We start from the raw sequence: 19,074 nt of genomic DNA, 5'->3' as shown, positions 1-19,074 counted from the left end.
CGGTACCGGTACCGCTCATATTTTTTCCGAAATTTAGCGAATAAAAACTGGGGTGCGCGTATTATTTGAAATAAAGTTGGTAACTTTTTGCCTCAAACACTTGGAACATGGCATCGACAGTAATGATTCTTCCGTTGGTGATGACGGTGAAAGTGATGCTGAATAGATGTAAGGGAGATTGTGATTGTTGACTTTAATATTTTATTTCATAATCAACATTAACTTGATAAAAATTGTAATTAGCATTTTCTGCTATATAGATAGAGTCCCGGATGCTTCTACAACAGCATGTGGGGATTATGACGCGTTTCTTTAAAAAAAAAAATATATATATATATATCTTATTAAGTTTTGGAGTACATAATTATGTAGGACTCATTCCTTATAAATAAAACACAAATTACAGCCAATTTTCTTTCCCCCCCTTCCCTCCCTCTCTCCCCTAAAACTATGGTGCGCGGATTATTCGATGGCGCGCAATATTCGCGTATATACGGTAATTTCTTTCTTAAAATTTCATTAGATACTTCCAATGAAGATGGTGTAGAAAAAAGTGTCTTAATAAACTTCCCTACATGAAAACCTTTTTAAACTTCTGTAGTTTCATTTGTTTCATCAGTGTCTATTTTGAATGTTTAGGCTTAATGTGAGAGAGTTTTTAATTTTAATCCACAGACACAATAAACAGATTAAGTGATAAATAATCAGTTGAAGACAAATTCAACGAAACTAAATTTCAACATGTGTCTGAGTTCTATGGCTATGGTAAGAGTAGCCATATCTGATAAAAGGGTGTCAAGTCTCAAGATAAATACATTTTTAAAAATTTAATTGCAATGTCTGCCATCTCTAGAGCCACAATTATCTAATAGTTTTCACATTAAGTCATAATTTGCTGTTTACCAACTGTGGCAAATAAGTGGATAAATTAGTCTGATTTAACATTTGAAATGTGATTAGAATGTAGGCTAAGATAATCAACATATTAACTTGAAATGGTTATAGCAACTAATTGTGATGGGCTGTCCTATATTCAAGTATATTATTTCTCCACCAAAAGTTGTGCAAATTGCTCTTAAATTAGTGGATAAATCAGTTTGATTTAAAATTTGATTATATAACTTTTAACGCTATTATATCACTTGAATAAAATATATACTTGTGACGTGTTAATTACAACTAAGTTATAGATACCTTGTTTTTATAACTCAGGGAATTAACACGTGAAAGTTATATATTGTATTCCAATATTAAAATTTGAAATGTGATTAGCATGTAGGCTAAGATATTTGACATATTAAACTGAAATGGTTGTAACAACTAATTGTGATGGGCTGTACTTTATTCAAATATATTTCTTCCTAAAAGCTATACAAATTGGTCTTAAATTAGTAGATAAATTAGTCTGATTTAACATTTGAAATGTGATTAGTATTTAGGCTGAGATAATCGACATATTAAATTGAAATGGTTATAACAACTAATGTGATGGGCTGTACTTTATTCAAACAAATATTTCCCCACAAAAGCTATACAAATTGGTCTTAAATTAGTAGATAAATTAGTCTGATTTAACATTTGAAATGTGATTAGTATTTAGGCTGAGATAATCGACATATTAAATTGAAATGGTTATAACAACTAATTGTGATGGGCTGTACTTTATTCAAATATATTTCCCCCTAAAAGCTATACAAATTGGTCTTAAATTAGTAGATAAATTAGTCTGATTTAACATTTGAAATGTGATTAAATGTAGGCTAAGATAATCGACATATTAAATTGAAATGGTTATAACAACTAATTGTGATGGGCTGTACTTTATTCAAATATATTTCCCCCAAAAGCTGTACAAATTGGTCTTAAATTAGTAGATAAATTAGTCTGATTTAACATTTGAAATGCGATTAGCATGTAGGCTAAGATATTCGACATATTAAACTGAAATGGTTATAACAACTAATTGTAATGGGCTGTACTTTATTCAAATATATTTCCCCCTAAAAGCTATACAAATTGGTCTTAAATTAGTAGATAAATTAGTCTGATTTAACATTTGAAATGTGATTAGTATTTAGGCTGAGATAATCGACATATTAAATTGAAATGGTTATAACAACTAATGTGTTGGGTTGTACTTTATTCAAACATAATATTTCCCCACAAAGCTGTACAAATTGGTCTTAAATTAGTGAATAAATTAGTCTGATTTAAACTTTGAAATGTGATTAGATGTAGGCTAAGATAATCGACATATTAAATTGAAATGGTTATAACAACTAATGTGATGGGTTGTACTTTATTCAAACAAAATATTTCCCCACAAAAGCTGTAAAAATTGGTCTTAAATTAGTGAATAAATTAGTCTGATTTAAACTTTGAAATGTGATTAGATGTAGGCTAAGATAATCGACATATTAAACTGAAATGGTTATAACAACTAATGTGATGGGTTGTACTTTATTCAAACATAATATTTCCCCACAAAAGCTGTACAAATTGGTCTTAAATTAGTGAATAAATTAGTCTGATTTAAACTTTGAAATGTGATTAAATGTAGGCTAAGATAATCGACATATTAAATTGAAATGGTTATAACAACTAATGTGATGGGCTGTACTTTATTCAAATATAATATTTCCCCACAAAAGCTGTACAAATTAGTCTTAAATTAGTGAATAAATTAGTCTGATTAAAAATTTGAAATGTGATTAGACGTAGGCTAAGATAATCGACATATTAAATTGAAATAGTTATAACAACTAATGTGATGGGTTGTACTTTATTCAAACATAATATTTCCCCACAAAAGCTGTAAAAATTGGTCTTAAATTAGTGAATAAATTAGTCTGATTTAAACTTTGAAATGTGATTAGATGTAGGCTAAGATAATCGACATATTAAACTGAAATGGTTATAACTAATGTGATGGGTTGTACTTTATTCACACATAATATTTCCCCACAAAAGCTGTACAAATTGGTCTTAAATTAGTGAATAAATTAGTCTGATTTAAACTTTGAAATGTGATTAAATGTAGGCTAAGATAATCGACATATTAAATTGAAATGGTTATAACAACTAATTGTGATGGGCTGTACTTTATTCAAATATATTTCTCCCCAAAAGCTGTACAAATTGGTCTTAAATTAGTAGATAAATTAGTCTGATTTAAAATTTGAAATGTGATTAGCATGTAGGCTAAGATAATAGACATATTAAATTGAAAAAAAAATGGTTATAACAACTTATTTTGATGGTCTATACCTTATTCAAATGTACTATTTCCCCCAAAAAGCTGTATAAATTACTCTTAAATTGTCGTTTTTGGTTCAAGGACATCTGTCTCTTGCGTCTCGTATAAGTTGTCCTGAAATCAATCGATCCAAAGTTGGGAACCCTAGGTACATCAGTGTATTTCTTCTACACAATACCACAGTTACATCTCTCTCAGCCATAGCTACGACTGAGATACAGGTACACTGGAGTTCAAAGGTATTTGACTCTACTAATCGATGATGATAGATAATTTGTTGGTGTAAGTGTGGCTTCTTTAGTTATTACTTCTATGAATAGATGGCGAAGATAATAGCCAGTGTTGCCAATCGTACATAAATATACCCGCATTACAGAATTCAATATTTCATCCCCCTTTCCTGATTGTAAAGCAACATAGTGTTTAGCTGGAAACCTCTGATATTGTTAATTATGAGAATAATTTATGCTTAATCTAATCATCATTTTTCCCGACACTTTTTTCCAATCGTCCCAATAATGGTATCACCTATTGAGAACTAGCGGAACTACTTCAAAGTTTGTCAATTTCTTATATCTTTGGTTCTGACTTATCCCGTGGTTAGAAAGTTCGCATACACGATCACAAAATCGTAGGTCAGATATCTTTGAACGCCAGTGTACAAGTCGAAATGCTTTTCCTCTTAACAAAAGGAGCTTTGTTATTCGTCTGCGCCCTGCCTTAAGGAGAAGGACTGGAGGAACAGCTATGAGTGCTTGGCTGACTCACATGTCATTAAACAACGTCAGAGCTACCAACTAATAATATGAGATGAATCTGTTATTTATTTATCAATAATAAGCAAGATATTCAGTGAAATTGTACAACAAACAAACAAAAAAACAAAGAATTGAACTTGATGTGTGCACAACTGAATACAAACAATAGTTTACCATCAATATATTTTTTTATTATTTATTTCACTATTATCTCAATTCTAGAAATGTATTAACATAACCTTTCCCTGCGCTTGTGTTTCAATATTTAAATTCCCTCTTTATTAACAATGAGAGAGAATTGGTAAACTAGGAGACACAATTAAACAGAAAGAAAACGATGACATCAATCGACAAAGACGCCATCTATTATGAAACTGTAGATGTGATGAAAGAGAACGACTTTTTTCTGATTATCTTTTTAGTTTCTTTTATATTATAATTATTATTCCATAGGGAGAAAACACATCGGCAGTCATGGCAGTGCCTATATATAATATATATATTAATAACTAATAATAATAATAAACAAGCTTTTTCTTCACACATCCATCCCCTATGCCCTTGAAACACTACAGGATTTTAAATCTGGCAAGATTTTTTTTTGTATTTATATAAAAACTTTAGGGCCAAGGGATGTCTGATAAAATGTTTCATTTGTACAGTTAAAAAATGATAACGTTTTGAGAGAGAAAACACCTCAAACAATCTAAATATTGTTTTGAAGCGATTGAAAAGTTTCTTGTAAAAGTAAACGGATGGTTTGCAAAACTACATACAGAGAACATAACAGAATGAAAAAACATTTAATATTCCATTTTGTACATAAGACCACATAACTATGTTTGAAAAAAAACTTTTCAATATTGTTATGCCGGCTTGGTTCATCCAATATCACAAAGATTTTTTTAATGGAAACATAATAAAGATCTTATTTATCACCGAGGTTAAGTACTGGAGAATACGGTGGAACGCACTAATGGCATAGTACTAGCGTAATTTTGTTAACAGAAATTATAGAATTGTGTAAATACAATTGGCTGCTAAAGTTTCTAATCCACTTCTTTTTATTTTTACAAAACATAAATAGATAAGAGAGCATGCTAGATCTCAGATATATTTGTTAAAATACACGCACACACAAACATTGAAAAGGATTTTTTTTTTTTTTTTACATTTACAAAAATATCACAGTTCCGTTTTTTTCTCATATTTTCACCGCCATTAAAAAAATTTTTGAAAATCGGTATATATGATTTTCAAATAAAAAGCATATGCTATCTTTCATGTCTAGCAGCACATGAGGCAGGTTATCCCAAATGTTTGAAATCTCACATCCTGTGGGAAAGTCAAGATTGCTAGGGCTTCAATGCCTGCTTAAGTACACACTGAAATGATAATTCCACAATATGTCTGGAATAAAGAAACGTGCGCCCAAAAACACGAAAAAGGACAGTGTTGACACATCTAACAGGGGGTCGAGGGGAAAGACGGGGTAAAACATTGAGCAGAAATAGATTCCAGACACTTGGGACAGACTGCAATACTTTTTTAACACAGAACTCTGATTCTATGCCACACACAATTTCCATCTCAACATACGCAACACACAAACAGATAATAAGACTTCAACCTTCGAGAACTTCGTTTATGATTTAGAATAATATAAAACAATCTTCCCTTATACAGCGATAATACAAAGACACATATTCCTCTGTTTTGGCCGTGACATAATCTGTTACCATTGTTGTTAGATATCGTTAGGGTGTCGATGTTGGCAGCCCTTAATCTTATCTATTTTTTTTTTCTTTTATATTTGCCTAGCCAAGCTCTTATTTATTGCTTCTGTTTTGGATATCGGGGCAGGAGAAAATACGCTTCGCTTATAACTCTGCAGATTTAAAAGACTCCCATTCATTCATTCATTTACTGTTAGATGTATTCACAAGAATTTAAACGGACAACTTTATAGTTTAGGACCCTACTCATTGCAGTAAAAAATGCCATTTTCTAACATGCTTAATATCACAGTTCAAAAGTACCAAAATACTCTTTCAACTATTTTTTATTTTATTATTTTTCGTTTCGTCAAATGTTTTTTTTATTGTTACAATCTGGGCTAACTTCTAAGTTATATTTACTTTTTTTCAGTCTAAGGACATCCAGCACCATTGTATACGTATTTTTGCTCCCCGAAAACACTCGATTTCGTATTTTTCTTAAAAAAATACCACGCCATTCTACCTATAAACAGTGACTCTAGCAACAAAATTACTCTAAAATTTCAGAAAATTGGAGGGAGAGTGGGGGACTACAATAATGAAAAATGTTCATTACAGCTACTTTTCTGAATTAATTCCATATTTTAAGACAGTTATATTAAAAATTGTTTTCGGAATAATGTGGCAGACAAAACTGTGGAAACTTAATTTCTTTTACCAAATTCAGTAGTTCCAAAAATACTAATCGAACGGTATTACAAAGCTGAATCTTGATTGATCTACAACTAGAGATGCCGGAAGAGAAGAAACAGATAGTATTACTGTACCTAAATCTAAGATGCCACACTCATAACAACAATGGAACCATTGAAAGTGATGGGGGAAAAATTCAAGAAATGCTTATTTTTAGTTAATTCCAAAATGGTTTAAGAGTTCACATTTACCAGGAAATGTTGTTCTACAGGTAACAGAATTAATTTTAAGAAATGAAAAGAAAATACATGGATCAGAGATACATTTAACCATTCAAATATTTTAAAAAATGTGAGCAAAATTGTGACCATGCTATATTCACGTGCAATAAAATGTGGTTCTTGGAGCAGTCTGGTTTCAAAATGTCATATTCTCGAGCATTTTTATTATCATTATTATCATTTAAACACTACTACTTCTTGTTGGTCCTTAATTGTAAATATGTAAGTCCACAAAGAGCGTTAAGTGACTTTTTAAACGAATTTTCACACATGAATCGAGGGAGAAAAAAAAACAGAAATGAAATTTTCTTGATGGAAGACTACAAAACAAATGAGAAGCAACTATACATTTGTTTTTCTTTCAGGGGGGAAATTTCCGAGATTCATCGCATCAGCAAGCCCAAAAAAAAAAAAAAAAAAAAACAAACCTTCATTCGAGAAAGTGGCCTCAATTTTTTAAATACAAGTTTTAATACCATGACTTTACACAAACTAGCTTTATGCATTATAAATCCCGATATTGCATATTTTTATTGAGCTATTCAACCAATTTCCCGGAAAATGTTTGTAATAATCAATGGACGGTATATTAAAATACATATATTTTGTAAAACTCAGCATACAAAAGTGGAACACACAAAATTGTACATGAATAAATCGAAGCTCATTACTAATTTCACTTACAATTACAAAAAGGGCTTCCTCATTTCAATTGCTTGTCATTTGTTTTTTATTTTTTATATTCTGTAAGACATACATTACTACGATAAAAATAAACAAGAAAGCATCAAATAATTGTCTACTGGCAGTGTATTATTACAGGACAAGACAAAGGTGTGCTGAAGCTGTTGAGAAAGTCTTCAATTTGTCATTGAATTCTGTAAAAAGATACAATACAACTGAAGCTATGCATTCTTTTTTTTTTTTAAGAAATTATTTCGCACGATTTTAAAACTCTAAATGTACAATACATTAAATCCCAAAAGAGAAACTATTTCTTATTAATAAATTCAATAACAAATGTGTAACCAAGAGATTGAATCTCAAATAAAATTGCATATCATTAATTGAATATAATTATCATTTGAATAAAAAAGTTACAATTTTCAACAAGTAGCAATTAATATGAAAAGGAAATACATGTGTAAAATATTACAATTTTAAGTACTGGTTTAAATTTCGGATTTTAATTCTCTTGTGAATATGGAGTACCCTTTCAAAAAAATTCAAACAATCCGTAAATCATTTGTATGGGCTTGTACCCAAATTGAAACTTCACAATATTTTCAAAATAACATTGAATGGTAAAAGAGATTTATTGCTTCTGCTTTCTATTATTCCATTAGAATATTGTTGTATCAGTATGTTGTTTTGAGCTGTTTAATTGAGAATAAATTGTTCAGCATACTTCTGGATTTGGACATTCATTCTTTTGAAACACATTTTTTTGTTAACATTATGAATATTATTGCCAAACTGAATATTTAAAATTTATAATTTTATTTCTTTACCTTTAAAATTGTAATGCTTAAAACTGTGTGTATCTTTTAAGTATAGAAAACAACTGTAACACATGACTTCAATGAAAATAATATTAAAAATTTTCAAACTGACCTTTCAAGTACCTATCAACATTATACAGCACTTTTAATTAATCCTTTTAAAATGTACACTAACTCTATCTAGTGGTAGTGTGTGAGATGCGTTCTTCCATATTTTCTATAGGGCCCTAAAAGAAATGAGTATGATTTCCAGTTCTGTATATTTTTGTTTATGTTCATGAAATAATTTTGTGCTAAAATATTAAAAATAAACGTCTTAGAACAGCTACTTTTTTCATTAAATTACAATCTAGTTTGCATAAATGCGTTCAAAATTTAAATTAACTATTTACTTTCAACATTTCTTCTTAGTACAGAGAATGAGTGTATGAAACAAAAAGTTAGAAGCTTATGAATCTACCACTACAACTCAATTTTCATTTATTTTAAATTATACGAATGATTTGGAAGAAAATTAAATTATTTCCTTCAATATTAACATTAATCCAGCATTTCCAAAATGACTATTACTTGTTTTATGCATTAATGCAAGCTTTGTAATTATTTTGGAAAAGAAATGGTTTGTTTCCTTAGCACTGCTGAAGATATAAATGTATCTATGTAATGATATCAAAGGTTTTGTTAGATCATTATTCATGTGACGAATATCGCAATATGTAGTTGTAATTTTTTTCTAAAATGAAAACATTATACATTAAAAAAAAATAATAATTTAAGAGGGAAAGGTATACAAATTTAAACTTTATACTACATTAATCTGTATTTATTCCAGTTGTATTATAATTTTTTATGTTTATATTTACGTAAATATTCTCATGTAGGTACTAAAGTTCTATTTCTTGCATCTTGCATATTATATACTACGAAATTCCAGTTTAATATTGTTATTGTAAAAATAAAAGTGTCCAAGTTTTAAACGACTACCTTGGAATCAGAAGTTCCAGTAGATGGATGTTAAATTAAGATCGTGAAATACATCTCTGAGATTATAGTTGCTTTACATACACAGTTCCTTATCTTTCTTTGATGTTTTACAAGGCGCAAGTCTTTTTGTATCAACAATAAAATGTTTATTTTCAAAGCGTCTATATTTTTAAAATAATATGAATTGAGGCTAAATTAAAAATCTTTTTGTTACAATATCTAATAAAAGCATTATGCTTCAAAACCAAAAACTAATTAGTAAAGAGAGTTGGTCTGAAATAATTACAATTAATGAAGAGATTTAAATCTCAAGTTGAATGTATTGTCTCTTGAAAATAATATATAAAAGAACAATGTGCACAATATTGTGATACTTGATTGGCCAGTGTGTGTTGTGAAATCTTAAATGCTGCCAGCAACTTACACATTAAATTTTTATATAGAAACATGAAAAATTCGAAGCAACAACATCTGCAAGAAATTATATCCCACAATTCCAAACACCATTAGATATATGTGTGGAAAAAATTTAGATTTACAATTTTATGATTTATTCCTCTTCACACTAGATAAAAAGATGACAAAATATATGTACAGAACAGTTACACTGCAATATTAATTGTTTATGCAGACATACTTTTTTTTTCTCCTGTCTTCAGTCTAATTTATTCCTCTTCTCAGTTATTCCAACATCTGCTCTGTCTCCAAAGAAAAGTGAAGTCAGATTTCTGCACACAATAACAGTATGTTTGTTTAAAAAATACCCATTTTTAAGAGCATACAAACATCTTTGGATGAACAAAATATTTAGGCTTACTTCTTACATATCAGTGGCGTGTATTAAATGTCATGACACAAAAATAAAACAAAACACGATGTACATAAACAACAATAAACAAAAGTAATGCAGCCGCTATTTTTTTTTTGTTTGTATACAAAATCCGCAAAAAACCCTCATGTCTGAAAGACAATGTATTACACAAGAAAAAAAAAAGTTAAACAAAGATAGTCTTGTTCATGGTAACTTACCATATGTGTGCGAGATCATACATACATCAAGTTAAATGTCCGCTTAAAAACTGTTTTTATAGTGCGTTGAGCAGGAGTAAAAAATATCGAGTTGTAAAACCTTGAAACCATAAGAATTCTACATTAAGTAATTGTCAGAAAAAAATATGTCAAACATAAACAGAGTCATTTGGAAAGAATCTATCAATTCCCATCTCTGGCAAATGTCCTCAAGCACCAATATGTAAAACAAACGAATCATGACAAAAAAAAATCTCACCAATCGCAGTGATGCTGTTGTTATAGGAACATGATCAATGTCGGAAATTGTAAATCCTTGCGAGGAGTTATTAGAAATCGAGGTTAATGCTTTCTCATGAAGAATTACTTTCTGAAACACTGTGGAATGATATTTATAGAATACAAAGTTGCAGAAAAATTATTACGTTAGCGATCTGCATACCACAACCTTAAAAACCTTTGAAACAGCTTAAAAGATAACCTTATTAGCATTTCACTCCAATCATACTGATTTAAACTATCACTGACTATATTGTTACTTCTTTCTTTAGACATCATCCTGATAGGGCTGTATTTTCAAAATTGTCTCATAATAATCTCTTTCTATTATCTAATATTATTTGAAATATATTAACATTCTATGTATTTTAGCTTAATTCTGCTACACAGTTTATTTCAGTGTTTAATTAATAGTTCATAGTATTTTGTTGTTTAATTCTTAAATAACTCTTGTATACATGTAACTCTCATCTAAATCAAATTGTTGAATTCTTTGTAAGTTCATGCATATGTATATATACTTTTTGCTGGTTGAGTGGAAGAGAAGGCCTTACGGCCTTAACTCTGCCAGCTAAAACAAATCATTATTATTATTATTATTATTATTATTATTATTATTATTATTATTATTAAACTGTGTACTTCTCTGAATAACTCAGAAATCTGAATTTGACATTTATTGTATTTTACTGTTCAAACAAGATGCGATTTAATTAAAACAGAGATATATTAACATCACTTACACAGATGCACCAACTCTTCTGTATTTTGAGTATAGCGCATAAATATTCAAACCTTATGCATTCAGCAGTTTCCTTCGAAATGTATCAACTTACACAATCAGCACTTAACCAAAATGTATATTTAAATGAATTACGTATGTTTTTAATGCTACACAGAAAGATGAGAAATTTAACGCAATTTTATTCTAATATTTGTTGTTTCCAACATGCAACTCAGATGAAAAGTGAAAATACTGTTAAGAGATTTACATCGCTGGCAGACTTGATATCAATGACGTAGTATTACGCGGAGATGTTAGGTGAAATTTATATTTTCTACAATTTTTAAGGTAGAGAGTTCGTATTTTGTACACATCATCTACGTGCTGTAAGTATTCTTGCATATAAGTTGCATTATGATCGGATGAATGGTCTTTGAGTTATTAAAAAAATTAATATTTTAAAAAATAAATCTATTACAAAATTTAAATTTCATGCATGACTTTTTTTCTACAATATCTATGATATATTTAGGAAAGAAAAAAATTATCCAAAATTTTAAATTTACACCTATAAAAGCGGAGAATTCTTTTAAAATAATATGCAACTTCAAATTTTCAATTTTTAGGTGTCCACTAATTTTTTTTTTTTTTTTAATTTCGAAAGTATTTAGTTTATCAAAAAATGCTGTGTTTCATTAACCACAATATATAGAACAGGCAGTAAAAATGCCTCCAAGCTCCACAAAGCACTGAAACTTTCTCAAAATACAAATAAGAAATTTCTGATTCTTTTTTTTTTTTTTAAACATACGATTTTAGAATGAAAATTACCAAAATTTCACTCATTTCTCACCTTAAGAGATTTTTCTGGTGTATGAGCAGAAATTGATTGAAACCACTGTTATCATTATAATTATTATTATTATCATTATCATTATTATTATTATTATTATTATTATTATTATTATTATTATTATTATTAATAGAATTCATCGGTTTAATACCGCAGACTTTTTTCACTTGAAATTTGTTACATATCATGACGATATAACATGCAAATACACATGTCCCATGTTTTAGCTATTTTTATGCCAATCCTAAAATATCCCTTTTTATATTTAATTGACAATTATTAACATACATGGTCAAATTTAGAGCCTATTGCAATAAATAATATATATGTCGGGAGTTATACTGTGTTTGAGCACTCAATAATGTAGTAAATGCTTCTAAGTATCTGTTTAGGACACATGCATTAAGTCCATTTAGCTTCTGAATGAGATGAAGGTGATAATGCCAGTGAAATGAGTCCGGGGTCCAGCACCGAAGGTTACCCAGCATTTGCTCATATTGGGTTGAGGGAAAACCCCGGAAAAAACCTCAACCAAGTAAAACTTGCCCCAACCGGGAATCGAACCCGGGCCACCTGGTTTCGCGGCCAGACGCGCTAACCGTTACTCTACAGGTGTGGACAAATGACATAAGAATTTACTATTTGAGTAATACATGAGTACATTTAATTCACACCAAAAATGACCAAATAGTCAAAACAACAATTTTAATGCTCAGAAAACACAGATATGTAAAACAACTTTTTTAATTAGGTAGTATAGGTAGGTAAGGTAGATTAAATTAAGTTAGTTATTTTCAGACCTATGTCCATTGAGTTTCGGCGCTATATTCGTAATATGCTGGGATTCCTGAAAAAACAATTTCTTATGAGGTTAGATTAGCTTTAATTTTATTATCTTTTGTATTTTTAGTGGGTAGTTATAATTTGATAAAATTTTATGATTTTCAGGTTTATATATGAATAATTTTTAATTTCCTTTATCAATAATTTGATTTACTTCCTGTTTGGCTGAAACCAATCGAACTCCTTTTGATTTTGCATGAACTATTCATACGTTGAGTCAATTAGCTGTCTTTCATAATTGTTTGTTAAAAAAATTCTACACAAAAATACGTATTTCGGCAGTAGGTTAGTAAGCATGCACAGATTCTAAGCAGAGGTTATAGTCGTTTCTTTTAGTCTCTTGTTTAATTTAATAACGCATTTAAGTAATTTCTGAAATTTCTCTTTATTCTTTCATGTTGATATGATCTGTAAAAAGTTTAAATTAAAATTATCAAGGTATTTCCTAAATCCGCTTGGTTATTGCATTCCAATTGAAAAAAAAAAAAAAAGCCTTTAAAGGGTTACATACACCTTCAAGGGGAAAAAAAAATTGATCATTCATTTATGTAAATATAATTTAATATGAACATTCAGCTGCATATCTGTGAAAGAAATTTTAACATATCTATAAAATTGACAACGTTATACATTAAAATGTCTGCAATGGAAACACAATACCAGAAAGCAATCTGTAAGTTTATTAGATACGGTAGTTATTTTCTTAAAACTGTATTTCTCAAAACTGCTTAAATCATATCTTCCAGAGTTTTTATTAGATAATCGTATGAAATTTTGTACAGCCTTTTTTTCTTAGCAAGATCAACAAAGTTTAGCTCAATCTTTAAGTTCTTGGGAGTAACTTTTTAAAGACTGGCAGAAATTTGCTGCAAATAGCAAATTGAAAATTTTGACACTCCACAATTCCAAAAACTTTTCATATAGGGAAATATATATATTTTTTACTTTTGGACTGAAGAGCAATTTTCAGACATTAAGCATATAAAATGTAATGAAAATAGGCTTTAATGAAGGAATAAAATTATTTGTAAAACTTATAAGTTATTTATGGTTGGTGTGTATAACTCCTTAACATTAGGAACAATTGTTACATCTTGAACAGATGCATTGAAATATTCTACAGATGACACAGCAATAGCGTTCGACAAGTGTACCAACAAACACGAAAAACACTATTATTGGGGTTTTCAGTGTGCTTTAAGTCATTCATTTGTTTACTTTAAATTCATCTCAGATAGACTTGGATTGATTTAGGTTAGTTTGGATTGGTCTAATTTTGATTGTTTCTATTATTTTTACTTAGATAATATTAGCTTTAAAGGATTTTTTTTTTTTTTTTTTTTGTATTTAGTGATGAATATTTAAGAGACAAGAATATTGACAACTAAGGGTCATACAACTGTAGAAGAAATATTGCAGTCTGCTGGGATGATTCAACTCTGGTAGCTGAGAGTAAGAACAATGATGAAGGAACATCACAACAATTTCATTCATCTAAGAGATATTCTAAAGATTTAATTTGATCAGTAAGTTAAAACAATACACAGGAAGTATACTGTGTAATGCTAAACGTTAAGTTCGAAAAGGTTATGACTTTTTTTCAACTTCGTGCGAAACTTCAAGATAAATATGGACTTGCATTGCACTCCGTATTGTAAATGCTGCTTTGTACTTTAATATATATTACACTTTTAGCAAAAACTGTAATATTTTACAAAACTAACTTCAAATTTGTCTTCTATAAACATTTCCACCTACAGTACAGACATATTTCTATTACAGTAAAAAATAATTTCTGGACTGGTCGACCACTTTGGGGACTGTCTTTGATGCTCGCTTTTCCCAAGCTAACAATATTGCTTTTCTTGTGGGTGGCCTTCCAAATCTCCTTTCAAAATGTGTCATAATTTGTTGCATTGTCTGTCCCATGTGCTGCCTTTCATGGACCCTAACACTCGCAACCAACAGTTCAGTGATAATACAGTAATGCAATAATACATTTTTTTGTTACACTAGCACTAATATATTGTAGCTCAGTTGGTAGAGCAGCTGGCTACGGACTGGAAGGTCTGGGGTTCGATCTCAGGTGGTGACAGGATATTTTCTCCTTGCCAAACTTCCAGAATGGTCCCAAGGTTCACTCAGCCTCCTATAAAATTGAGTACCGGGTCTTTCCCGGGGGTAAAAGGCGGTCAGAGCGTGGTGCCGACCACACCACCTCCTTCTAGTGCCGAGGTCATGGAAAGCATGGGGCTCTACCTCCATGCCCCCCCCCCCAAGTGCCTTCATGGCATGTTACGGGGATACCTTTTTTATGGTGGGCAATACCCACCCTTGGTAATTGGTAATTCACTTCACAAAAAAAAAAATTTCTTGATAATGCTAGGGTTAAGGATACTGAGTAGTTAGACGATTGCAGCGAGAACTTGTAAATTACAATAATTTATTGCTTTGTATTTTTAATACTACTGATATAATTAAATTAAACTTTACCACAATATAAAACAACGAAAGAATCATTTAATGCATATAGTAAGCAATGATTTTTTTTCACAGGTTTATTAATGGATTCTGCTGACTTTTCTTTGCACATACATATTTAGGAACACTTTTTTCAGGAAAAATTTAACATAGGTACCTTAATGAAACTTTTAATGTACATTTTTAAGGATACATTCTACTATATAAAGCTAAAATTATAAATCAATATTATATTTTATTATAAAAAATTAACGATTCCTGAACAAGATAAATTTTTTTTCTTCAACTAATAGGCATCTCTATATGATCAATTTTAGATTTAAATTTTTATAAATTTTGCTTACCACAAAATATAAACATTTTTCAGTCATAGATAAAACAATATCTGAGAAAAATGCATCTAAATGTGTATAATCAAATAAGAAAATTAGAATTCGGCCCCTGAAAATTTTTTTGTTTCATAAATAAACCTGTGGAAAAAATTACTGCTTACTATACGCATTAAATGGTTCTTAAATTGCTTTATATTGTGATTAATTTTACTTAATTACCTTTAGTAATATTAAAAATTCAAAATATTGTACCGTAAATTGGGGTTACTTTGAACACAGAGGAAACTTTGACCATTTTTTCAGAAAATCATATTTAGGTTTCTACATGCTGCATTTGTTATAGATGGAGGTAAATTATCATAAAATCATTCTCATACCAAATTTACCTCCATCTATAACAAGTGCAGCATGTAGAAACCTAAATATGATTTTCTGAAAAAAATGGTCAAAGTTTCCTCTGTGTTCAAAGTAACCCTAGTTTATGGTAATAAATTCACAAGACCTCTATGCAGCCCTCTAACTATTCTAACTCTAACTCTCCTTAAAGGAAAGGGACTCGTTCGTAATAAAATATGGATATGTGAAAAAGTACTAAACAGATAGAATTTGAACTACCGTATTAGCTACGTGAAGAAATTTGACAAAACCAGAAATTCGTCAAATTACAAAAAATTAATGGGAGCAATTAACCAAGTACAGTATATTCAAACCATATGTGGTCCAGAAACACACAACAATCAGAATCTGCAACAAACATTGTCCTAATGCAGCGAAGCCTGGACTTTTAAGATATTGCGATAAAAAAATATCCTAGCTAGTGAAATGAATGTTGAATAAGGCTACTGAATATACAAAACTGGATAAAAAGAAGAATTTTGACAAGATGTAAGAATTATAAACAGACCATATCGATAAATTCTTATCCCAATGGCTAAAACATATCCTCCCTCATCATCTACAGATCACGTCTATATCATCAGGACATGAATTACCAATCAAGCGATTGAGATTTTTGGGGAGATTTCCACAACGTTGGCAGGAGATAGTAACAGACAACCAGGTCTAACACGTGCAAGAAAAATGCTGATGGTGACGACGATGAACTGTATTATTTTACATTCCTTGGTACATTCTGGCGATAATTGAAGTCTTTAAAATTTTACAGTGACATTCAAAATATTTCCACAGTCCTCATTATGGACTCTCGCAGGAAGATAGCATTAACGTCATTTCCAATTGCAATTCTTCAACAAGGAATTAGAAATGCTTGAGGTGGGTTCTTTGGAACCACATTAAGTAATTCTTTCCCATCTGTTTTTGTCTGATTGAACAGTTATATCGATTCAGAAAAAAAAAAGTCTCACTTAAATTTATAAATTCAACATTAGACGCAAAATTTACAAACTGTCAAAGGTTCACTTTGCCCCATAAATAAAACCGATGGACTCAAAAAAATCTCTATGTATCCAATTCCTAGATTACATAGTAACCTTCCCGTTCTAAAAATGTTCCAACACTACGTATTGGTTAAAAACGTCATCTCCAATGCTAGTAAAAACACTTGGAAATAAGCATCAGGTCTAACAACATAACAGTTCAAAACTTCCTTGGTTCTTTTATGACACAACGGAAATCTATTTAACACGACAATTTTTATTATTTTTCCTTCCCTTTCACTCTTAAATTTGAAATCTTGTAACAGATAAATATGACGCTCATAACGAGTCGCTAGTTTTTTGTTTTACACCGTCTTTTTTTTTTTTTTTTAACTGAGCATAGCGCATGCGCTACTGCGACCAGCAGTAAGAATCACTGTAACAGTAGTTGTAACAGTCACCGCTAGGGCCCGTGGCGGCTGCAACGCCGGGGGCGTGGCATTATTGCCCCTTCTCCTTGAGTCCCAGTAGGTGCTCGCTTGCCATGAGGGACGATGACGTAGGTTGGTGCGCGTAGTTCCTGATCTGGTGCAGGGATATCAGCTGGTTCGGGAAGCTGTTGGACGAGCTGGACTTCGGCATGTCCATGGACGCCCCGCCGAGCCCGGAGATCTGCCCCGCCGACGACGTCACCACCTTCGACGTCGGGAACGAGATAGCGTCGTACGGGATGTACGCGGGACGAGACGCCGTGGACGCCATGCCAAGCTGGTGGTGATTCAGGTGATTCAGATGGTGATGCGCCGGCGCTAGACCTCCCATCGACTGGATAGGGGTGAAGGCGGACGTCGACGACGGCGTCGTCGATGTCTTGATCGTCGACGAGTTTATCAGATTGGCCGTCGCCGCTACAATGCTGGACGAGTCTGCGTACACCGACGACGGCGAGGAGGAGACGATGACCTGCGATGTGGGGGTAGGTGGGGGCGCGGGTGGTGCCGAGGAGTGCTGTTGGTGCAGACCGCCTTGCTGCCCGCGCACCACCACCAAGTCCTCTCCGCTGTCCCCGCCTCCCGATCCGCCGCTGCTGCCGCCGTTCATCTGGCGGCTGTGGTGCTCTAGGAGACCTCTGTGGTGCTGCGCCGGTGCGAGGTGGTGCTCTCCCAGGCTGCCGTTGCCACCCTGGAGGCAGGCCTCGTGCTGCTGGTTCATGGCTTCTACCAGCGAGTTGGCGGTGTCCGGCGACACTTTGGGCCAGTAGGGGTGTGGATCCGTAGCGGGGTTTCCGGTCGCAGAGTTCCCAGGCGCCAGTCCCACTCCGCGGTTGTTGAGGCCGATGCCGGTGATGGGAGGCCGTTTGTCCGTGCGTTCCGCATGCTTCTGCATGTGCTTCGTCAGATAAGTCTCTTGGGTGTAGGACTTGCCACAGTACTGGCAGATGTGGGTCTTGAGATGCTTGGACTCCTTGTGCTTTGGGATGTGCTCTAGCAGCGACGGCTCGTCTGAGAAGCACTTGTAACACGAGTTGCATTTGAACGGCTTGTCCGTCTGGTGGCACCGGGAGTGACTCTGGAGGTTGCTCAGCTGGGAGAACGCCTTGTTGCAGCCCGGGTGTCGGCATTTGTAGGGCTTGTCCCCCGTGTGCGTGCGAATGTGCTGCTGGAGGTGCGACAGCTGCGTGAACTTGCGTTGGCAGATCTCGCACCTGTAGGGCTTAATGCCGAGGTGGATCCGGGTGTGCTGCGACAGGTACGAGCTGTTGGCGAACGCCTTGCTGCACTGCGAACACTTGTACGGCTTCGCCTCGCGCATGTGCAACTGGGTGTGCAGCTGCAGGTCCGCCTTTGAGCCGAAGATCTGGGAACAAATCACACAAAAATCAGATTATCAATGTTACTTAAATCAGTTCATTACACAAAATCTATATCAGTTCATTATGCATAATTAACATTTGAGGAAGAAAAT

The 19,074-nt window shown here is 32.4% G+C and overlaps 1 protein-coding gene across 3 annotated transcripts in view; it reads right to left on the bottom strand.

Moving 5' to 3' along the window:
- Nucleotides 1–4,060: 4,060 nt before the first annotated feature.
- Nucleotides 4,061–19,074, bottom strand: part of rn (rotund) — a 1,149,518-nt gene continuing 1,134,504 nt past the window's right edge. For all 3 annotated transcript variants that reach the window (XM_069846929.1, XM_069846927.1, XM_069846930.1), the window contains one exon: nt 4,061–18,966. In XM_069846929.1, coding sequence (XP_069703030.1) covers nt 17,611–18,966 — 1,356 coding nt within the window. In that variant the 3' untranslated portion in view covers nt 4,061–17,610. The remainder of the gene's footprint in view (nt 18,967–19,074) is intronic.

Source organism: Periplaneta americana, chromosome 15 (assembly GCF_040183065.1).
Source record: "Periplaneta americana isolate PAMFEO1 chromosome 15, P.americana_PAMFEO1_priV1, whole genome shotgun sequence".
NCBI classification, from domain to species: Eukaryota; Metazoa; Arthropoda; class Insecta; order Blattodea; family Blattidae; genus Periplaneta; species Periplaneta americana.
This window is presented reverse-complemented; position numbering and strand designations above follow the sequence as displayed.